Source organism: Centruroides vittatus, unplaced genomic scaffold (assembly GCF_030686945.1).
Source record: "Centruroides vittatus isolate TY-2023 unplaced genomic scaffold, ASM3068694v2 contig_620, whole genome shotgun sequence".
Taxonomy (NCBI): domain Eukaryota; kingdom Metazoa; phylum Arthropoda; class Arachnida; order Scorpiones; family Buthidae; genus Centruroides; species Centruroides vittatus.
The window spans coordinates 1,741,619-1,766,960 of NW_027122381.1; the positions used below are offsets into that span (position 1 = coordinate 1,741,619).

General features: G+C 33.5%; 1 protein-coding gene across 1 annotated transcript in view; it reads left to right on the plus strand.

The window, feature by feature from the left end:
• CSN4 (COP9 signalosome subunit 4) overlaps positions 1-25,096 on the plus strand; it is a 64,743-nt gene extending 39,647 nt beyond the window's left edge. Inside the window, exons 7-11 of the mRNA XM_067275409.1 lie at positions 4,663-4,747; positions 19,076-19,161; positions 22,121-22,236; positions 23,334-23,418; positions 24,895-25,096. Coding sequence (XP_067131510.1) covers positions 4,663-4,747; positions 19,076-19,161; positions 22,121-22,236; positions 23,334-23,418; positions 24,895-25,028 — 506 coding nt within the window. The 3' untranslated portion in view covers positions 25,029-25,096. The remainder of the gene's footprint in view (positions 1-4,662; positions 4,748-19,075; positions 19,162-22,120; positions 22,237-23,333; positions 23,419-24,894) is intronic.
• The last annotated feature ends 246 nt before the right edge of the window (positions 25,097-25,342 follow it).

Here is a 25,342-nt window from a genome sequence, read left to right on the forward strand (position 1 = left end):
ATCCTTTAAAGGTATAGAATATACCCCTGTTTTATAACTATGGTTTTCTTTTTTCTTGTCATTTCTTAATAATCGATATATTGTAGGATTACGTCGATACAACAATCTTAAGTTGTTATTTTTGGCCACTTTCTTAATCATCGTGTGTAAGAAAGGAAAATAATTGAGAATCACTTTTCTCCCTTGATTCATAGGAGGAAGCTGCTGATTTTTGTCCTCTGAAACCTGTCGATAAGTCCATCAATCTCCTTACTCCGATACCCATGTTGTAATGCTGTAGCATGAATGTAACTTAGTTCCTTATAGGTGTCAATAACACTGGTGCAATGCGTGTAAGCACGCTTGATCCAGGCATGGAACGCTGCGTATTTAAAATTCATCGGATCGACAGAATTTTTTGGTATAATAATGGGCTGATAGGTGGGTTTTCTATAAATGTCAGTCCATATTTGACCCTCCTTGCATGTGATTGAAAGATCAAGGAAATTTACGTTAAAAGCACTCTCTTGGTCTAGCGCTAAGGTCAAACCATATGGGTTTTTGTTGATTTCGTGCAGGAAATGCGGAGCGCTACAATCATTTTTCCAAAGGATGAAAACATCATCTACATATCTTGTATATAAAACAATCTGATGTTGAAAGATGGGTATGACCTTGCTTTCCAAACGCCGTAATACAAGTTCACATAAAATAGAGGACATAGGGCTCCCCATAGGCACCCCTCTTTCTTGCAAATATGTATCATCTTCAAATTCGAAAAACGACGTGTATACATATTAGAGATGTTTTCATCCTTTGGAAAAATGATTGTAGCGCTCCGCATTTCCTGCACGAAATCAACAAAAACCCATATGGTTTGACCTTAGCGCTAGACCAAGAGAGTGCTTTTAACGTAAATTTCCTTGATCTTTCAATCACATGCAAGGAGGGTCAAATATGGACTGACATTTATAGAAAACCCACCTATCAGCCCATTATTATTATACCAAAAAATTCTGTCGATCCGATGAATTTTAAATACGCAGCGTTCCATGCCTGGATCAAGCGTGCTTACACGCATTGCACCAGTGTTATTGACACCTATAAGGAACTAAGTTACATTCGTGCTACAGCATTACAACATGGGTATCGGAGTAAGGAGATTGATGGACTTATCGACAGGTTTCAGAGGACAAAAAATCGGCAGCTTCCTCCTATGAATCAAGGGAGAAAAGTGATTCTCAATTATTTTCCTTTCTTACACACGATGATTAAGAAAGTGGCCAAAAATAACAACTTAAGATTGTTGTATCGACGTAATCCTACAATATATCGATTATTAAGAAATGACAAGAAAAAAGAAAACCATAGTTATAAAACAGGGGTATATTCTATACCTTTAAAGGATCGTCGGTTTAATTCGGATCTGGTATACGTTGGCGCAACCATGAGGCATTTAAAACAGAGGCTTAAGGAGCATAGATACTCCATTAATAAAAGCTTGGATACTACTGTGCTAGCAGCTTTCGCTAAACATCAAGATGTTGACATTTATTGGGATAAAGCGTCTATCATTAAGGCCACGACCAACAAACAAATGCTGAAATATTTAGAAAAACTAGAAATCTACAAAGCCCACGTTAACACCGGTTGTATTAACCATAGAGACGCTGATGCTTTGTCCACGGCTTGGAGATCGTTTTACCGCAGTACATAACGTTTTTTCTTGTAATAGACAAGTTTTTGCGGCAATATTTTTGTTATTTGTTTTATTTTTTATTTTTATTCTCACTGCGATATATTGCGCATGCGCAATTTGTTAATTTCTTATTCAGAACGGCATTTTTACTTTGGAATTAATTTGAATTTTAAATATTTGCTTGAGTTCTTTTTCTGCATTCTTTTGTTTTTAAGTTCGTTTTAACTGATGAAGGCTTAGTTATTATAATATGCAATATTAGCTTAGTATAATGTCAATAGTGTAGTGAAATTGATGATTTTGTTTTATCTAAAACCTAATCATCAGCAAACACAGAAGAATGGTGTTAAACTATATTTAGTTTGTGGCGTGGTTTATTCAGAAAGTAGCAAGATATATTTGATAACTGGCAAAATCAAAATGCATTGTGGATAAATTGAAGTTATTCAAACATTCTTTTTGAATTTTAATACTTAAATATTGACAATATTGATATACTGTAAAATAAATCCGATATCTTAATAATAATAACTTGTACATACTCATTGAGTTCGAATTTATTTTAAAACTCAACATTTGAAAGTGTTTCAAAAAAAGATTGGAATCCAGTTTTCATTTAACCTGAAGCAGACCTTGGGTGAGGTTGAAAACATTTGTTTCACAAAATCTAATCATATTTTAGAAAATACAAGGGAAGGTCATTGGAAGGTGGAAGCGGCGCTTCCACCACTTCCAATGACGGCACGCCACTGTTGTGATCCTAATAATAGTGCAGATTGGAGATGAAGATGAAAAATTCTAGTAAATTTCTAAAAAAGTTATTGTTTTAAGAATGAAATAACAACGTAATACAAGAGTAAATGCAGAAAAACAGACAGGTGTTCCAATTAAGACTATCAAACAGTAAACCCAAGTTTTTTTTTTTAAGTTTCCAAATTGTTGTATATTTAATACAACAATTTGGAACACCTGCTACACCTTTAATACAATACCTGCCCTTTAATACCTGCCTTTAATACAAGAGCTTAAATCGCTCAGGCTGCTTTAGGTTAATTGTAGTTAAACTGTAGTCATATGGATATTAAGATATTTTGGACAGATATTTTTGAGCAAATCCAACAATACAAAATTATTGTTACATTAAACTGAAATACATTGCATGAATTTAAAATAATGCTAATGCAAATAAACTCCTACTAAAACACCGGATTGTAAATAAATCTTCAACCAAAAACCTAATAATCGGTGCCAGTCCACTTAAATTTTTTTATGGCAAACGTTTTCGGATACCTCACTGTGACCTTCCTCAAGCCTTCTTGTCTTCTTAAAATGATTTTCGAACAATCTAACTCTTATTTCCGCTACGCACGTGCCAACCGAATAAATTGAAAAATCGAACAACTCAAATTCAAACCGTTAAACTAACTTCCGTAAATAAAGCTTCCACCGAAAACTCTACTCTTTTGCTATTTACAAATTCCAAAACTGCTCCACCCTTCCTCTAAAAAACAACGACGCAAGCAGCTCTACATCAATGCCATACGTTTCACTTTTCTACAAATTTCAAAAATGCTCCTCCACTCCTTCAATAAAAGATCGTCAGCCCGTTTCGTTTCTTTTACTCCGTCTCGTCTTTTTGCAGCAGGGCCTGCCAAGCCATCGATAACTTCACCTCATCTTTTGCGTTTGTTGGCTGTGATGAATGGAAGGCCTTATAAATTTCCATTTGTTCCAACCATCGAATTTGATCAGCATGCTTAGTGGTAGCCAGTAACTTCGGGCCTCGAAGTCCGGGACAATTTCCGGATCGGATGCATAAATCGTTAATGAGGTGGTGGCTCTCCCATGTTAAATATCCTTCTGGTGCTCTCTCAATCTTACTTCCACCGCTCTTTTTGTGGATCCAATGTAAACCAATTCCTGGATATATGCTATCCCACTAACGGATAATAGATGCAATAAGGAATTGGTTTACTTTGGATCCACAAAAAGAGCGGTGGAAGTAAGATTGAGAGAGCACCAGAAGGATATTTAACATGGGAGAGCCACCACCTCATTAACGATTTATGCATCCGATCCGGAAATTGTCCCGGACTTCGAGGCCCGAAGTTACTGGCTACCACTAAGCATGCTGATCAAATTCGATGGTTGGAACAAATGGAAATTTATAAGGCCTTCCATTCATCACAGCCAACAAACGCAAAAGATGAGGTGAAGTTATCGATGGCTTGGCAGGCCCTGCTGCAAAAAGACGAGACGGAGTAAAAGAAACGAAACGGGCTGACGATCTTTTATTGAAGGAGTGGAGGAGCATTTTTGAAATTTGTAGAAAAGTGAAACGTATGGCATTGATGTAGAGCTGCTTGCGTCGTTGTTTTTTAGAGGAAGGGTGGAGCAGTTTTGGAATTTGTAAATAGCAAAAGAGTAGAGTTTTCGGTGGAAGCTTTATTTACGGAAGTTAGTTTAACGGTTTGAATTTGAGTTGTTCGATTTTTCAATTTATTCGGTTGGCACGTGCGTAGCGGAAATAAGAGTTAGATTGTTCGAAAATCATTTTAAGAAGACAAGAAGGCTTGAGGAAGGTCACAGTGAGGTATCCGAAAACGTTTGCCATAAAAAAATTTAAGTGGACTGGCACCGATTATTAGGTTTTTGGTTGAAGATTTAAATGCTAATGCACTTACTGATATTTAGTTAGACTCATTAATGTAATAATAATTATGTCAAAATCAAAGGCTGTGTTGAAATATGTATTAAGCCATGTATTGTCTGCCTTTGGATTAATATTTTCAATTTAGAATTGCCAACTGAAGAAAATATTTATTTGATGAAAGTTAATACTTCTTGATTTTATAATTTACAAGATTTATCAATGTAAATAAAAATTATATGAAGTTATTTTGACTGTAAATTGGATCTGGACATAAATTTTAGAAATATCATCCAGACTGTAATTATAAATGATTACATTATAAATTAATTAGGCCAGCAAAGATCCAGAATGCTTGCAACATTATTCAAAGATGAAAGATGCCAACATCTGCCTGCTTATGGAATTCTGGAAAAAATGTAAGAATGCTTTTATAATAAAATTTCTGATTTATATATTTCTTAATTTAAATTTTATTTTAACAATATTTCTTGCTATTACCATGCATAATAAAATTATTATATAAGAGTTATGTTAATTTACAATTTTATTACTGTAAAAATATTATATGTCATTATGTGAGTATTATTATTGATTAGATATAAGTTGATTATAACTTATATAATATTATTATGAAACATTACATTGTAACAAAATGTACAGTGATACCTCGGTTTTCATCAGTAATCTGTCCGAAAACAATCGGCAAAATTCGAAACTGACGAAAACAGAAGCAATTATTTACATATGAATCAATGTAAATCCAATTAATTCGTTCTAGACACTCCAAAATACATACCAAAAACACATTTTATAGTGAATTAATATAGTGTTAAATACAATAAGAAATTAATATATAAGACTAATCTAAAGGAAAGTGATGGAATTGTTTGGCTAGACGTGTGGGTAATGTCTTGTCCTGTAGAAGCTAGTTGGACATGAGCTTCTAGCCTATATTGTCTCGTGGTAAAGTGTGACATAATTGTCATGTAATAGTAGTTGTATGCATTTATGATGGTCATATCACGGGGAATAATGCCTTCCGGGAGGTCTGTTTAAGAGTAACTGGCCCCTATTCAGGTGTTACAGATGTGGAGAAAACCAGAAAACTCCAAGCAGCCTGTCCTGGCGAAGCATGAACCCACGACTGAACTCACAGTGTTCAGGGAAGGGAAACTTTGGCCAGTGGTGGGCTGTCGCAGGGTAATGCTCACACAACGAGAAATAACGTCACACTGAGCCGGAAAACGTCTGGGTTGCCCTTTGTTTTTGCAAGATTAGTGGCGATATCACTTGAGCACGCCAGTGAAATCCGAGGCAATTGATGAAAACTGAGACAGATTTTTTGCGAAAAAAAACAATGAAAACCGAAACTGACGATAAATGAAGTCAATGAAAACTGCGGTATTACTGTACTTCTTTATCACTGGAAACTTAATTTCATACCATCGAACCACTTTGGCATCCAGTACAACATGAAAGATGTGACAAATCACAAATGTTTTTGGGATCTACCTGATTCAAGCTTCAGATTGAAATAGCTTATTTTGAGTTGGAATATGCTGAATAGAATGCATATACAGGTATACCTCACCTTACGTCGGTAAGTACCTAGGAGAGGCGATGTAAGTTGAATTTACTTGTGTAGTTACGAGATAAGTCGAAACTATGATGGAAAATGCCAATAATGAGCACTTAAAGACTGCTAAATAAGACAACAACACAGAAACACAGATGCTTTCATGTTTTGTTCTCTAGGATTTATGATGATTATAGTAACATTTACTGTAAATGTACATATTTTAATATGATTTTATGTGCTTTTAACGCTTTTCTAGTGATATTATGACTTTAATATTTGTGGCAGACAGATGTAATGTCGAATAAAATGACTTAAACTTGGTTTTTATTTTTCCATATACTTTTTTGACAAACGACATATATTCAAGAATGACATAACTCGAGGTATGTCTGTATAACATTGAAGAGGCCAGTATAAGACATGCACTGAGCCATACTATGTCACCCAGGCTATAACAATGTTCCATACTATGCTTGCCATGCTTTGGATAGCAGTATCTCATCCTTAGAGCTTTTGCAATATCCTGTGTTCCAATGATCTTTTAGTGGCACCCAAATATACTAGATTCTTTCCAAACCTCTCATCTCTTAATGGAACCTTATACACTCCTGTGAGTTTCTGACAGTTTGAGGGTTTTTCTCATTTCTTAGTATTGAGAATATCATTGGGTTCCTTCTGTATATAATTCTCAACCCTCTGCATCTTGATATTCTTGCATATATCAAGTGCAGGTTGTAGTTGAAGTTGACCACTGCATGTTCTGTGACTTTAGTAGTGTTGTCAGTTAAAATACATGGAGGACTACCAGAAACACTAATGAGCTAATAGAGACACTATGACATGTCTCCTCTGAGGGTTACTTTACAGTATTAGATTTTAAGTTGTTATACCGTTCTATCAAAATCCAGCCATATATTTCCTCCATTAGGGACTTCTTGTTACATAAAGTAAGAACTACAGAGCTCCACCAGCAGATTTTAGAACTGTTCAATGTGTTTATGTTATTCTTCTGTGTTTCAATTTAACAACAAAATTTACATAAAGAAAACTGGGGTCCCTATGGAGAGCCCACTTTCAGGAGATCTCTGTGAGATGGTGATAAGAAAAACTCCTTGAACACAAAATTCTCCCTGTCTTCTTCCCTAGAATTTTGATACATAAAATGCTAGGGATGCATAAAAATTGTAACTATAAGAGATATATTGATAATATAGTCATTATGTGAAAATCGGAACCATTTCCACATAATGACTAGATTTAGATGAGTTTGTAACAACACTACTACATGTAATATCACAGAACACACAGTAGTCAACTTCAACTATAACCTGCACTTGATATATGCAAGAATATCAAGATGCAGAAGGTTGAGAATTATATATAGGAGGAACCCAATGATATTCTCAATACTAAGAAATGAGAAAAACCCTCAAACTGTCAGAAACTCACAGGAGTGTATAAGGTTTCATTAAGAGATGAGAGGTTTGGGAAGAATCTAGTATATTTGGGTGCCACTAAAAGGTCTTTAGAACACAGGATATGTGAACACAAATGATTATAAAGCAGGGATGGGCAACCTTTTTCTACGTAAAGGGCCTCATTTCAAAAGTTTTAAACTGACGCAGGCTGCACACAAGAGAAAAGAGGGGGGAAATGTCGATAAATCGACAATTCTTTATTCATATAGGCGTATAATTATAAATTAGCATAGGTATACTTAATATAGCTTCTGGCACCGATTTAAACGTAATAATATCAGAAATATTTGGTTAAATATTAGTCACCGCTAGTTTTAAATTAGTTTCGATGTGTCTGTTAGCCGGTTTCTTGTTTTAATTTTTACTAAATTCATTGCGAAAAAAACTTTTCACAAATATAAGTTGTAGAAAATAACGTTTGAATTTTTGTCGAATATCTCATTAAGCTGGGAAATTGATTTATTTATATCTTTCATTCAAAACCTACTAACCGGTGCAACACAATTATATTCCTGGCTAACGTTTTCGGTCACTCCACTGAGACCTTCCTCAAGCCTATATTTCTTCTTAAAACGATCTTGCATGCTTTACAACTGCGATCTGGAACGCTTTAACAAATTTCTATCTGTAAAGCGTTCCAGTCGTCACTGCCAATAAACGCAAAGGATGAGATGAGGTTATCGATGGCTTGGCAGGTCCTGCTGCAAAAAGACGAGACAGAATAAATGAATGAATGGGAAGTTTAACGAAGTAACGGAGGGGCAGTTTGGTGAAATTGAATAAATTTTGAAAAAGAATGTATATGGCATTATAATAAAAGGGGTTGGCAAGATCCTTTTAGAGGAAGGATGGAGCGGTCATAATTAGTTATTAGATTAAAGCGTTAGGATTTGGAAGTTTTATGGAAGTTTTTCAATGCTTGGAAGCAGAACTGTTCGATTTTTTCGATTTAATAGGGAGGCACGTGCATAACGGAAATTTAAAGGTTCGATTGTTCGAAAATCGTTTTGAAAAAGATCGTGTAAGAAGAAATATAGGCTTGAGGAAGGTCTCAGTGGAGTGACCAAAAACGTTAGCCAGAAATATAATTGTGTTGCACCGGTTAGTAGGTTTTGAATGGAAGATATGCTTATAGTCTGGTGTTTTTAGAGGAGTTTTATTGATTTATTTATTCATATTTTATGCCACGCGGGCCGCAAAAAATATTACTGTGGGCCGCATGCGGCCCGAGGGCAGCGGGTTGCCCATCCCTGATATAAAGCATTCGAAACTCACCACTACCCTGCTTAGATTTGCCTCAGAAGACAATATAAAGGCTCAGTTAAATTGAGTTCAGCTCATCTGATCTCTACGAATTGGTACATCAGGCTCTTAAAGTCCATTGAAATATTTAAAGCCGGCCGTAACTCCAATTGCAAAAGCTCTAAGGATGAGATACTGCTATCCAAAGAACGGCGAGCATAGTATGGAACATTGTTATAGCCTGGGTGATATAGTATGGCTCAGTGCATGTCTTATACTGGCCTCTTCAATGTTACATATGCATTCTATTCAGTGTATTCCAACTCAAAATAAGCTATTTCAATCTGAAGCTTGAATCAGGTAGATTCCAAAAACATTTGTGATTTGTCACGTCTTTCATGTTGTACTGGATGCTGAAGTGGTTCAGTAGTATGAACATTATATTGCATAGTTATTTGGCTTTGGTTATATTATGTGCATACGCAGGGTGTCCATGAGTCTGCAATCATAGGAGTTACATTGCTCTTTGTTTATTCTTTAATAGGTAAGACATGGTGATCAGTAAGGAGGAATGAATATGAGTTATTTTGATGATGGCATCCTGCAGTCGGTGTGAACTTATTGAATAGTTTAACAGGCTGTATCCAGATTGCTCTGTGTGATTGATGCAAAGTCTGAATGTGGCTTGTTAAATTCTTTAGCAACATCACACTGACTGTGGGTCTTCATCATCAAAATAACTTGAATTCATTCCTCCTTATTCTACATTTCATAAAGAATAAACAAAATTCAACATATACAACCACTCACCACACTGGGATTATGGTCAATCATGTATTCCAAACCAATTATGGTATGTAATGACGAAAACAAACAAAAATGAAAATGAATGTTTTATTGGGACTCTATGTGCAGGTGCGATGTGGCTTTAAATAATTTTTCAAACATATATTCAAACTGTTGTTCAAATTTTATTCCAAAATGAAGAACCATCCAGGAATCATTAAAAAACCTGATGAAGGACTCGAAAGAAGTTTGAAAACATTTGTTTTTGTTTGTTTTTGTCATCTACACACAGTAATTGGTTTGGAATATGTGATTAAAATTCAACATATCTTCTCTGACCACCTTGTACTGTACATAGAAGGAAAATCAGATTATCCAAAACTATCTTTGATACATAGTACATCATAGCACAATCTTTGATAAATGGTTTTCAAGGAAAACCATTTATCAAAGATTGTGTTTAGAAATGGTTTATAGTCTGAGCTGATAAGAAGAATTGATTGGTGGCATTATCATTGTGAAGGGCACAGTGAAAATACAGCAGATTGAGAAAAACTGTAAATTTACATATAGGAACAGGGATCAAGATTATTGGTTAGAGGTTTTCACAATAAACAACCTTTGTTAGAAAAATATTGTATAATTCATTGTTTACAAAATAAATGAACTTTTTATTTATTCTTTATGAAGTACTGTAACTAATCATGTTTCTTCTCTTTGAAATTTGATTGATTATTGGTTGATTCTTGTAATTTCTATGTTTTTATTATCTGTTATAATTTCTCAAATGTTTTTTAATTTTCTGAAAAATTGCATCGTAGTGTTAATGATATTGAGTGAATATAAAGGAACTTTCTGAGCTTTGGAATGTTTATACTGAAAGATAGCCAGATTAAGTTTTCTCTCTCCTAACTTGTATTTCAATGTATAGCAACCTATATATGGAAGATTGACATTTAACCACAACACAGTTGCAATGGACAGTTGAGTGGAGTGTCAGAAATGAAAAAATTGCAGATGTTCTTACTGAAAGTACTGTTAATTTTTATGGCTGCTTTAGAAAATATCTTTGAATTTTGGTTTGAGCCATATGGCTGTTTGGAGAATTTTATATGACAATAGAATGCATCCAATCCACCTGTCATTGCATCCTCAACTTTATAATGTTGATCTCAAAATTACATGGATGTCTGTTACTGAATGCCAAGTAAAAATCTACTTTTCATTTGTTAAGTTCTGTAGTCTGATGAAACTGTTCAAAAGCAAACAAGATTTTAATATTTATAATATATACCAGGGATGGTGAATTTATAACATGCATGCCGAAGCTGCACTTAAGGAGAAATCATCTGACATGTAATGAATCATACAATTTCAATTTATCATCTGTCGTAGGCACAAAAACCTTACACACGCTGTTTCTAGCAAACAAATTAATAAGCACAAACGTTTTCTGTCGTTTTGAAAGGCCTTCTTCAGGTGCACTGAGGTCGGTTGGAAAGTCGGATAGCAAATGTTTACATGATGTCATTGACGACAGAGACAAGGTTTTCTGGACAAGCGTAGATAAGGGTAGAAATGGCTACAGGCTAACGATATCATCCTTACTAGGGCGGATAAAAGCAGAAACGTCGTTCTTATGAAGAAGCATACATACGTTCAGCTCCTCGAGAATACATCAGGTCTACAGAATGCCAAAATATTGCGGAAAGTTTCTTAGACAAACTCCAGAATAGGTTGCTAGATTTACCTGTTCAGCTCTAGCTAAACACTAGCCTAGGAAATGCAACGATGCGGTCACCTGAGGTACCAAGACTTTTTGGCTATGCTAAAGCCCATAAATCAGGCAAACAAATATGGCCGATCATGGACAAGTCTAGATCCCCAGCACTCCCCCTTGAGAAAGGTTTGCATGAGCTCCTCAGAGCTTATTTGAAAGAATATAGCTACACCATTTCGAACGTGGGTGAACTCGTCTCTAAATTACAAGGCATTGCTTTAACCGGGCAAGAATTTATCACAGTGCTGGACTATGAAGCTATGTATCTGTCCATTAAATTGGAACCATGCTTCTGTGCCCTTAGAGACTTCCTCTTCCAAGCCGTTCCGCCCGGACCTAAGCATCACAAGCAGATTTTGGAGCTGGCCCACCTAGTATGCTACACCTCCTTTTTCACCTTCAACCAGCAAATCTAACTTCAAAGAAGAGGGGTCCCGATGGGTAGCCCCCTGTCGGGAGACCTCTGTGAATTAGTGGTTAGAAAATTAGATAGCGAAGTCCTACAAACCTTCAACGCAGAAATCGTACTCTACACGCGGTATGTTGATGATATTCTTATTATTTGGAGATCCGAACTGGACGTTGATAAGCTGCTGCAGACTGTTAATAACAATCCGTTTGGGCTTAAGTTAAAGCTAGATCAGCAGGATGATAAGATGGCCCATTTCCTTGACCTCAGTATTTCCCTGGACCGCGGTAGTATAACCACTAGTGTTTTCCATAAGCCTAATCTTCAACCCTTCTTCATCCCCTCAGGCTCGAATGACCCCTTTACCTATAAAATATCCGCCTACAGGCCTTTGATCCCTGATTCCCTATCCCTATCCCTGATTTGTAGGGCCTTTACCCATTGCTCTAACACTAATGACGCGCTTCGTGAAATCCAGCACATCAAACGCATCGCCGTAGCCCACGGTTACAACGGTAAACTTATAGATGTGCTAGCCCAGAGAATACATGGTCTCGTAGTTAACAAAGCTGTTAATTCCAGTCCCTGTAACCCGCGAAGTAAGCAATTTGTTGTTGATTTCGACCCTAGGTTGAGCCAAGCATATAAAATCTTATCCAAAAAAGCCAACGTTGGTCTTATGTACAAACGCAGCCCTACGATTTATAAGCTTCTGACAAATAACAAGGATAAATGCAGCGAAGCCAGAATTCCAGGGGTTTACTCTGTTCTGCTGGTGGACAATAGAGTTAAGCCAAGCAATAAATTAACCTACATAGGCTCAACCAACAGATCGCTTACCAAAAGGATAGCTGAGCATAGGTACGACGCATGCAACAAAAAATTTAATTCCACCCTAGCTCAGTTCGCAAGTGAACCCAGTATAATGGCCGAATGGAAAGATGCTAGGATTACCGTTCCTATACTTGACTCTAGCAAACTTAGAACGATCGAAGCCATAGAAATCTTTACTGAGTCCCTCAAAGGAAACTGTATTAACAGCAGGGACGCAGACTCGCTCTCCCCTGCCTGGCAGGTCACTCCTCGATAACCCCCTTAATTAAACAGGCTGGTCCACCCTCTCCTTGTCCATTTCGTTCTCTCGTGCATTTTCTAAATTTATCAGGTTTCTTTTTCTGCTTTTCACAAATCGCATATCTTCGACAATCGTTCACGCAGCTTGGCTAATCTTAAAGTATTTCCAAGGTCAGTTTCGTTTAAACCATCTTTGCTATGACGTCTCTTGTAAGAGGAAACCACTCATAAATAATGACGTCACGTAAACATTTGCTATCCGACTTTCCAACCGACCTCAGTGCACCTGAAGAAGGCCTTTCAAAACGGTCGAAAACGCTTGTGCTTATTAATTTGTTTGCTAGAAACAGCGCGTGTAAGGTTTTTGTGCCTACGATTCTAAATTAGTTCTAGCTTTGTGTGCAGAGATTATCATCTGTCTTTTTCAATTAGCTTCTTTAAATATTGTTATTTGAAAGTATAAAACTTCGGCAAGCGTAAACATCTTTAAAGCTAAGTATGCTTACTATATAGCACGTGGGCTCAAAAAGGTTTGCCATTTCTCATATATACTATTGCGCAGCAAGGAATCTGCACTGACCTAGAGAAGTGGGCAGCCACACATCTAGATCTATTAATATCTGATATAGAGTGATTAGGAATAAAATCATCAGCCTTTGCTTTTTAATCAACTTTGAATAGTCAAACTTATGTAGATTTCCTGTTAATACACTTCCTGCATGTCTGGAAGATAAACTATCAGCAGCTGGAAAAATGATATGGTCCAGCATAATGGTTGTTCAGCACATTTTACCAAGTTATGCAATATATTCTAGATCATAACTTTTGTCAAGTATGGATTAAAAGAGGTGGTCTGGTATTTTGGTTACCATGATCACCCAATTTGTCTATGTGATACGGGTGGTTTGATATACAGTGTATATCATGTAATAGTGTAGTTATAGCCATATTGTCACAGAGGACGTATGGATAGTTAATGTGAGAATAGTTAACCTGAATGACAACTAGAGACACAAAATACCTTATGTACTTTTCCAGCAACTTAAACTTTAATACAACTAATGTTTTTGGCTTGATTAATAAACCTTTATCAGGTTTTTGAATAGAAATTCTGTTTGGAACGATATTTAAAATTACGTTATTTTAGAATGATATTATTGGGACCTTGAATAAGTTCTCGCTGTTTTTTCGTAAAAATTAATGCTTTATTTAAAAAAAGTCATACAAAACATGTTACTGAAAGTATTGTCCATCACTAGCCACTACTTTCTCCCATCGTTCTGGCAGCATTTGAATTCCACGTCGGAAAAATGATACGTCTTTTGAGGCTATCCAAGAATCAACCCAATTTTTGGCATCTTCATAAGAATGGAAGTGCTGCTCAGCCAGGCCACGTGTCATCGATCGGAACAAGTGATAATCGGAAGGGGCAATGTCTGGTGAATACGGCGGGTGGGGTAGGACTTCCCATTTAAGTGTTTCCAAGTAGGTTTTCACCGATTGTGCAACATGTGGCCGAGCATTGTCATGTTGCAAAATCACTTTGTCATGTCTCTGCTCGTACAATGGCCATTTTTCTTTTAATGCTTGGCTCAAACACATCAATTGTAGTCGATAGCGATCTCCTGTGATGGTTTCATTCGGTTTGAGCAGCTCATAATAAACTACACCTAGCTGATCCCACCAAATGCAGAGCAGAAGCTTTGAGCCATGGATATTCGGCTTTGCCGATGATGTTGATGCATGGCCAGGCTTACCCCATGATTTTCTACGCTTAGGATTATCGTAGTGAATCCACTTTTCATCCCCAGTCACGATACGATGCAGAAAACCTTTCCTTTTCTGCCGTTGAAGCAGCTGTTCACATGTGAAAAGACGCCGTTCGACGTCTCTCGGCTTCAACTCGTACGGCACCCAATGTCCTTGCTTTTGAATCATTCCTAATCCTTTCAAACGTTTTGAAACTGTTGTATGATCAACTCCTAATGATTCTGCAAGTTCAGCTAGCGTCTGACATGAGTCTTCATGAAGTAATGCCTCCAATTCCTCGTCTTCAAACTTTTTCGGTGCGCCAGAACGTTTTTTATCTTCAATGTCAAAATCATTATTTTTGAAGCGTCTAAACCAATCTCTGCATGTTGTTTCCGACAGAGCATGGTCACCGTAAGTCTCAACAAGAATTCTGTATGCTTCAGCTGCAGATTTTTTTTGAATAAAATAGTGCAATAAAATTCCCCGCAAATACTCTTTTTTTGGCACAAAATGCGACATTTTTAACACCACGAGAAAAAAAGTTGTTAACACTTCGGCGAAATGACATATACTGATTTTCAAGGTCGCTTATTGTACTTCCTTACAGATGCGTCACCATCTAAAAATACACGCACACAGTTCTAGTAACGCCCCCTGCTGTAAAACAGCGAGAACTTATTCAAGGTCCCAATACATTACATTTAAAAAAATATATTAACTTAAATTAAAATTTAAAAGAGTTTCAGTAACTACCCTTGCCCAGTATGCAAGCAAACCCGGGGTGTCAGCCGATTTCGGCAGTGCTCGACTTATAAAACAAATATACAATGAATGCAAACTAAGAATGGCTGAAGTATTAGAAATATATAAATCTACATTAAGAGAGCATTGTATAACAGCTGAGACTGTTCATCACTATCCTGTTCATGGAAATCATTATTTGATAAACCCCGCAAAAAGGAGGTGTAGCAAAAATTGTAACACATTGCAAAATTTAATGTCGTCATAGCACTTCTAATCATTTCATTTTATTTACATTTATTCTTAATTGTACACTATTTTAGTATGTTGTTATTATTTAAATTTATATTTTATTTTTATTTGTAACTTAATTAATAATCTGGTTAAGTTTTTAAAAAAATGTAATGTAATATCGTTCTAAAATAACATAATTTTAAATATCATTCCAAACAGAATCTCTGTTCAAAAACATGATGAAGGCTTATTAATTAAGCCAAAAATGTTAGTTGTGTTAAAGTTTAAGTTGTATTTTATGTTTATAGTTACTGTCTAGTTTCTGTTTATACCAGTACTTATATGACAGATCCAAATTATTATTATTATTATTATTATTATTATTATATATCTAGAAGAGATGGGATGAAATCCAAGTTGTGTAATTGGTATTTCATCTGGCAGAAGTTGGATGTTTGCATTTCTTACTGGGTTCTTTTTTTCCCCAGAATTTTCTAAATCATTTAATTAATTTTTATAATTATTAATCTTGATAATATATACCCATCTTATATCAAGAACAATTGAAGTCTGGTTATTTGTTTGATATTTGAAGTGATTATCAGGTTGATTGTATTAATTACGGCTGTATTAATTTAATTGTAAATTTAATTCTTATTATAATTTGAAAAAACTTTGTTGTTTAAATTTGACTTAGATTATATTATATGTATATATAGAAATATGTATATTTTAGAAATCAGAGAAAAGCCAAAGAATCAATATATTATTTATCTGCTGAATGATGAAAAATATTCATTGTAAACCCGATGGTAGCTGGTAAAGGGCTAGCCAAAAAAAGATTGTAGATTAAACAATTTCCATTGAGTAAAGGTGTTTTACTTTTAGAAAAATATTAATATTTTGCAATATTAATGTGCTACTTAGTTTTTAGGTCCAAATCCAGAAAATTAGTAATACATTTTTGAATATTATTTTATGAGGATTTTATTTTATGAGATTGTCAGTTGTAATTAGAGGATTTGATCCTGGAATCTCAAAAATCGGGATCCCAACCACTTTTTAGTCCCGAAATTTTCGGGATTGACATCATTTTAAAAAAATTGCAAAATAGACTGCATGAAGCGAAACGTTCGGTGCCAGTGCTCTTAACAGAATTGCTTGCCTATCATTTTAATATAAAACTTCTTGTATTTTGAACTAAAATGATAGGCAAGCAGTTCTCACTGGGTTGCCTAGTAATATACTTCATTTTTGTACTTTTGAATTTTCGCAGGTGCCAATCAATTTTCTGGCGCAGTCGAAAGCACTTTTGGTTGGCTGTAGAGTTCTATCATTAAGTAAAATAAAGTTGAGAACTCACGCCAAATTTTAACTGGGTTCTGGTAGAAAAACTTCACTGATTTCGGCGTTAAACTATTTCTTTTTTATTACCACTAGCACTTTCAATGAGTTTATAATCGTTGTCTTCAGGTGAAAAGAATTATTTTAAAAACGAATGTGCATAATGTTCTAAGGAGAACAGAATTTTTGAATTCAAAAACAGGCATCCGGTAATTCCGTTACAACGTGCAAAAAGATGTTGGCATGTTCGAATTCTTAAATCTACGGTGCGGGCGGCGCATGCATGGAATTGACACCGCGATGGCGATACGATGTTAGGCGCGTTTCGTTGTTTAAACGCCGATATAATGCTACCCACACTCCGGGTAGATCTAGAGTGGGGACATTGCATGCTTCCGTAGTAGCTGTGAGTAGCGCTTCCCAGATGAGTACAAGCCTTCGATTGTTGCAACATTTTATTATTTCCGTTCTGGACCACAGGGGGTTGTAGCCTTGCTCGAGAACTTTTTTAGCGAGCTCTGTAGTATATTTTCCCTTGGCTACATCATCCTGATGCTCTGCTAGACGGGAGGCGAGCATTCTTGTTGTTGCTCCTATATATCTTGTGCTAGCTCCCGTTTCCGGATTTTCTAGGTGTATTGCTAGGTGTATCCTGATTTTTCTAAAGTGGTTAGCTTGTCACGATCATTACAGATGCACCTATGTAGGTTTGGTAGAGGGGTTATAGGTAGATTGTAGTTGTACCGCCAAAAGATACGACTGATGTGTATAGAGGGTGGTCCGAGATACGGCAACAGAATCTGGATCGTGGATGTTTTTTTCTTTTTTGTGCAGCATGGTACGTGGGAATAGGGACTCCTTTACCCTGCGGAGTACATGCTCATATTTGCCACGCGTGAATCCTGCACGAGATACCGCCACTCTGACGATGTCTAATTCACTTTTTATTGCTATCTGCATCAACGGAAGCAATAGCAGAATGTAGAGTTCTAACACAACCTTCAAAAATTGTAATAAGTCATTCAATGAAGGAATATCATCACCCTTAAGTGAGCGCTCCCACCAGCTTCTGGTTGTTGCATCCAATTTAAATTGAATAATGAGCATAAATAATATGCTCGAGAACTCATCTATATTAAAATTTAGAGCTTCTAAGTGCTTTCTCAGCAGCTGCATATACGTGCAACAAATTGAGAAGCAGACTCGGTGATGAGACACTGGATGCTTTATTTCTCGGATCATATTTTCACAATTCAAATTAGAATGTTATTATTAGATTAGTTTTCTTTATATTTAAGAAAAATGTGACTGACTAATATTATTTTTAAATACTTTTTGCTAAGAAACTTACTTTACTACCTACTTACTAGGTTAGTTGTCTATTTAGTCAATGTTGAGAGAGATTTTTGTTAATTTTCAATGTTTATTTGCATAATTTGTTACATAAAGGTTTTTTTCAATTTATGCAAGTTTAAAGAGATCTCAGTGATGCTTGAAAAAGAATAACTTTAACATGAAGACTGAGTGATTTTAAATCTGGTTAGTCTGACACTAAGTCTGATTAGTTAGAGTGATTCAATTAGCTAGGTGTATACCGTAAAATATGTTGATTTTTGTCTAAGTTTTGACTTGTTGATTAAAGAGCTGATTTCTGTAAGATTTTTCTTAATTTTTATTTTTTATTAACTCTCAATACCGAAATGATCCCGGGATTGACTAAGTACAATCCTGAAATCGGATTCTCTAGTTGTAATATTATTTTATCTATGTAGCAATAAATCTATACAACTTTTTTATTAATTTGATTTACATATAAATCAGCATTAATTATTGTATTTTCTTGATTCTAAGACTCACCGTGAGTTTGAAATCAAAGATTTTTTCTTACTGGAGGGAAAAACAATATAAATGCTATGAAATAAAAAGTTGGGCAACTCTGTTCTATACTCATCTAAGCAGATAAGTATAGAACAGAGTTGCCCAACTTTATAAAATAGCAATAACTCTTCTTTTAAGAAATTAAATGTTTGTTATTTGATAAGTTTGTTTTAACTAGTGTGATGGTGGACCAGCATTACTGGAAATTTCTATTTGGTAATAGACATTTGCAGTGCTGGTAGATCAACTCGGTACTTACCGGTAACCCATTAGTTAGCCTACTGGCAATTACTGCCGACTGTTGTTTTAGAATGCAAGCATAAGAGGCGTCTTTACTTTGGGGCGAGAGAAACGAGTTAAAAAGTGCATCTGAGAATTTGAGAAAATATGGTAATTAAATATGCAAGTATCCATAAATTTCAAATTTACTCTGTATTTAAAACTTAGGTATTTAGATAGAATAATTAGAAGAAGTGAACTGGAAGATTTTTCTGCCCTGTTGCAGTTACATCAAAAAGCCACAACGTCCGACGGTAAGTGAAGTTTAAACATTTCTAATATTTAATTATGTTTACAATGAATTTAATATTTAATTTTTACTTAAAAAGATTATTATTTTTTTATTAAAAATTATCATTTTGGTGTTCAAAATTTCTCAAGTTAATTTCCTAACAATAATCAATTAAAATGATAAAATGACTTTGAGATAAGTCACCATTTTACATTTTACAAATTATCTGTTTACTTTCATTATGCAAATACATATTATGTCTTAATTTTTATATAACAGAAAATAACATATGGATTTTGTTAATTATTAAAATAACAAATAAACAATTAATTAGAAAAAATTCTGCATTTAAATAAATGTGTGTGTTACTTCAGTATATTATGCATTAAAACAATAAACAGTCAAATGTTTGGGCATTTCAAACTAAATCCTTTGATATATCTATATGTCTCCTTTGAATGTTAAGTATATGTTATGTTAATGCCTGTATCATAATTATTGATTTAAAAATAATTTGTGATTTTTAACCATAGAAATAAAATATAAAATTTTTATTTTATAATCTAAGGAATAATTGCACTTAGTGTTGAGAAGAATTCAATAATTTAATCAAGTTTTTAAAATTTGTGCTTATTAGAAGCAGAATAAAAGTGATGAATTTTATTTTTACATTGCATATATTAATTTTGCTTAGCTTTTACGTTTTACATTACACAAGAATTTAGTTTTGAAAACATTTTTTACATTTTATTTGTCTTTTATCCTCTTTATCATATAATTTTTTTAATGAGCAAAGTCCAGGGTTGTAGATTATTTTATTCTTTTCATTCACTAAACAAACTGAAAACTGGTGTTGTTTTTTTATATTTTCTATAAAATACTATATTTATTTTATTGGCATTTACTGATAAATGGATGTAGTCAGTATTTAATTACTTTGTTTTTTTTTCAAATTTTTACAGGAATATTTTTATATAAATTTTTGTTTGAAGAGTGTCTAGCATTATGATGTCGTTTGGCATCCTTCCAATACGGTGTCTGAGGCAGCTGCCTTTGACATCTCACCGATCGGAGTAGTTCTGTTAAATGAAGCACTAAAAATATCCAAATCAAAGTTAAACAAATGCTGAAAAGGTTTTTAAATTGAGTGAACCTTTAAAATGCTCAATTATGACAGATATCTATTTTAAATGTCTTTTTGAGTATATTTTCTAAACCTTTTTAATATAAAATAGTTGTTCAGACTTTTGATCTAAGGTGTTTTGGTTTACTTTGATAGTACTAAGCTGGATTTTGGGACACAATGACCAAAAATTAGAAATACTTTTTTTCTTTTCTTTGATAGCCAAATTTTAATGTAAACGATTTTTGCGTAATCTTTTAGTTTTACTGTTATATAAAATCAGCCCTCTTCATTTGCTGAAAATTCTTAATTCTTCTTGAAGAATATTTGTCATTACATTGAATTATATATTTCATTTTTTTCATATTATTTTCCACCTTGTTTTTATTTGTCTTATGTTATCATAAACTTCTTATCATCCATTGTCTACTCCCTAATTTTATATTTGTGTTGTCCATCATTTCTGCTGTCTCTCTCTCTCACTCTTGGTCATTAATCTAATGATTCCATTAATATAGAAACATTTAGATTATCATACTAATAATAATTGATGTTTATAAATATTTATGAATGTATTATGGAGACATCTTGTATTTCTGAAATAACATTAATGAATCTTTGTCATTAAAAGTGTGAGGAATCTTCTGTTGATAGAGATTTTTTTAATATTTAGAAGTCGGGTATGATATCACTCTATAATATTTGATATGATTGAGAATGAGACAAATGATAAATGAAAGAAATTGTTGGAAGATAAATTTATAATTTAAAAATTTATCAAAGTTAATTTTAACAATCAATTCGAAATACAAGGTCTGTCTGGAAAGTTTGCAAACTTTGCAAATAGAAGTTGTTTGTATTTACCTAGAATTTAGTGAGTTTTGATGCCTTCAAAGTAGTTCCCTCCTAAGTCTATGCATTGAATCCAGTATTTCTTCCATGAAAAGAAGACTTTCCAAAACACTTCTTTTGGGATGATGTGCAGTTCCGCTAACAAATTTTCCTTAATGGTGTCAATGGATTCAAAATGGGGACTTTTGAGAGCAGATTTTAATTTGGAAAAACAAAAATGAATCTTCTGGGACTTAGTCCAGTAAATATGGAGGTTGGGAAATAAGTGGTGTCAAGTTCTTAACTGAAAACTGTTATCAGCAGAAGTGTATGGGTGGGGGCATTGTCGTGATGCTGTTTTCTCTAAGTAGTCAATCTTTTCTTTTTTACTGGTTCATGAAGATGTTTCACCATCTCCAGATAGTATTTGTGGTGAATGACACTTTCATAATCAAACAAAACAGTGAGATAAACCTTCATATTCGACCAAACTTTTCATGCCTTTTTGGATTGCAGTGAAAGTTTTCCCACTCACTCTGATGACTGGCGTTTTTTTTTTTTTTTCATATTGTACACACAGACCTCTGTCTCATCTCTCCGGTGACGATGTTTTTCATGAAACTTTTACCAGAACCTAGCCCATCCCAGAAGCTCTTCACTTTCACTCACTGAAAAAAAATTGCAAAATGCAATTAACATGTGTTTACACAAATGAAAATAGAACAAACTGCTTTTAGCAGATAGTACACAAAACTTGCCTGTAGAGAGCCATGCAAGCTGAATTTATATTCAATTATCAGTTGGTGCATAATTTAAAAAGTTTGTGAACTTTCTGGACCAACTTCATGTATAAGCAGATATTATGTTTGTTTATATATAAAATGTTATGAAGAGATGAAGTCCTTTTCATCAGTTTTTTTTTTTTAAATTTGGCATTCTTCATTTAATGCTAATATTCTATTATTTTATGTATATATTAATTTAATATTTATTATTTTCAGTAATTAATCTGTGCACATTTTAATAGGTTCTACTATTTTGGATCGTGCAGTTACCGAGCATAATTTACTGTCGGCAAGCAAGCTATACAATAATATTACTTTTGAAGAACTTGGAGCACTTTTAGAAATACCACCATCTAAGGTATTACAAATACTTTCATATAAAATTTGTTAAATTCTATTATCATATTGATTGTTAACTGATTCTCAAATTTGGAATATTGCTGTAAAAATTTTGGTTGAATAATCATTATTAAATTTGAAAAATTTGATTTTCTTTCATATGAATATTTATGATGCATGAAAAATTACAACAATTACTTGATTATAGAGACTGATATTTCCAAGAGAGAGTTTAAGAACTAAATGCTTTTTAACACTGAAATTGTGTAAAAATTACAAGAGTTATCAACAACTGCTGGCTGTATTAGCCCATTTGATGCAGTTTGAGTTTGTCTCCCAAATTATTTCTAAAATAGTTGCACTTTTCCTGTTGTAGTTGTTCTGAGGCAGCGATTCCTATAGTTGGTCTCAAAGTTATTTTCCTCTTTGAATCTTCTACACCATTGAGGGGGTGATAGAAGGCTCAAAGGGAATGGTGGAAGACAAAAGAGCAATAGGAGTGTTGGAAGACAAAGGGGACAAAAAATCCAATTTTGAAACAAAAAAAGTTTCTATTGAACTTCAAATATATGTAAAGTCAGTTTTGAGACACATGACTTTGTAATAAAGTACTTCAAGAAATTTTCAGAAAATTATTTTTTCATTTATAAAATAAATGTGTAGATTAAAAACTTTTTCTTAAAATAAACAACACCTTTAACAGCCCAGCAATAAAGATATAATACGATAATAACGTTTTCGACTATCTTAAATAGCCATCTTCAGTTAAACGAACTCAAACAAAAAGAATGCAGAAAAAAGAATATAAGCAATACAAAATTTATTAAAATTTATTTTCAGCGTTTTTGACTAATTTTACGGGGGTGCTAAATAAATGCATGCACCAAAAGGGCCGGTAGTCCAAAAAGTTTGGGAAACATTGTCTAAAATAATGCAAATGATTGAAAGAGTTTAAATGCATATAGTAAAAACATTTAACATTACTAAAGATAATTAGTCAATATTAATTATAAAACTATATATGGAGTAATAATGTTAATAATTTGTATGTTGATAACAAAATCAGAAAAAGTTTCATAAATTGATAAATTTGCCTTATATTCTTTGTGTTTTTAGGCAGAGAAGATTGCTTCGCAAATGATAACGGAAGGAAGAATGAACGGATACATCGACCAAATAGATTCTATCGTTCATTTTGAGAGTGAGTCGTCATTTTTTATATGAATTAAAGAATTTTATTAACAATTGCTCAAAAAATATAATCTATTGTGGATAAAAAAGTCATATTTTTTAATATGCCTCTAGAATGCATAGGCAGTTAGTTGTGCACGTACACGAGAAAAGTAGTATATTTTTACTTTTAATCTCAGACTATTTGTAAAAAATTTTCATGTACATAATTTTTTCCTACGGAAGCATTTTTTAAATATGGCTACAATCTTGTATATTTTCCCTATTTATCACAAATATGCCAATATAAAATAATTTAAAACTTGTTATTTATTCATTTTTTTGTTATTCAAAAATGAAAATAATAGCATTACCATAATAATTCATTATTTACGATTATTTGCACGTTCTAAGTTGCCGCCGTTTTGGGTTTTTCGATATTAGATGCATTTATATGGGAAAAAGTCGTCATTAACAACTTGCGAAACATCATTCTAAACATAAAACTTGTTAAATATCAGTAGCATGTTTTTGTTTACCATTAAGTGTACTAATGCTTTTACAGGCAAGGTGTTTGCTTTCCTCTAAATGTCAACTCTTTCTAAAATTGTTTTCACTATCTTCTTTCAGTTCTATTTATTTTAATCACTGTTAATGAAAAATTTTGTGGAAAAGTTTTTTTGCTTGTTGCCATACAAAATGACATTTATTAAAATATTTCAATATGAAATCCTTGATAGCAATAATTGAAATTTTTCAAAAATATTAGAATCTTTTATGTAATTTTTCTCACCTGGTAGTAAGAGAATTTGATGCAATAGAGATTTTTATATAAAATTTCTGTGGACAAGGTTTCTCCAAAGAAGATGGTTGCAAACTAAATAGATTACTTGAACCTTGTAGATCGGAAGAATCATAGAAAGATTTTCAAAAACCAAACATAAAAATAAGCTTTATTTCTTTTCTAAATATTTAAAAATTTTCATTGATTTACATAATCATTTACTTATACAGTTTTTTTATTTATGCAAAAATTTCTTTAAATATTACATTTGTTTTAATTTGTACAATGTTTTATTTTGTCTTTTTTATAATGTGTGTAAATAAGTACATAAATTTAGAAACATTTTTATAAACATAGAGTAATATCTGTGTATATTTATATACATAAGTAATCTTTCACTTAAAGAAATAGAATGAAGAGTGAAATATATTCCTTTAAGTAAAAAAAGAAATATGGCATAAATTATATTATAATTTATAATTGTTGAAAAGTTTTCAAAAAAACTGCTTTAAACGAGTGCAAAAACCCTATTTCTAATTGCATTTCTGACTTATTTTTGCAAAGTTACATTCTAAAACTTTTATAATAAAATTTTGTTGCCCTTATTTATATAAGCATTCTGTTGTTAAATTTAAAGGACGTGCGCATTAATTGCGACATTTATGATGTTGAAAAATGTTTGAAAGAATTTACCATTAACGATATTAAAACAATTTCTTCCAGCACGCGAAGTATTACCTTCGTGGGACAAACAGATACAGAGTCTGTGCTTTCAGGTGAATAACATCATCGAAAAAATATCTCAGCACGAGTCGGACTGGATGACGCAAATCACGGAGGAGCAGATGGTTCACTAACGAGACTCCGATCGACTTTGGCTCTGCTATATGTATAGTTTCTCAATAAAACTAATTATACAAAATAACTGTTTTTATATGAAAACGACTCAAAATGATTGTTATAGAAGTAACAAGAGAGTATTCTTTAATTATATACATTTAGTCTATATTACTGCTCAATCTACATTTATAATTGTTTGGAGATGCTGTTTTACATTTGATTTTTGCGTTCTAGTAAGTTATTAAAGTCAAATGTTACTTCAGTTAAATGTTATAGTAAGAACAATTGAGTATAATGAGCTTAATCATTAGTTTCTGACAGTTTGTTATAA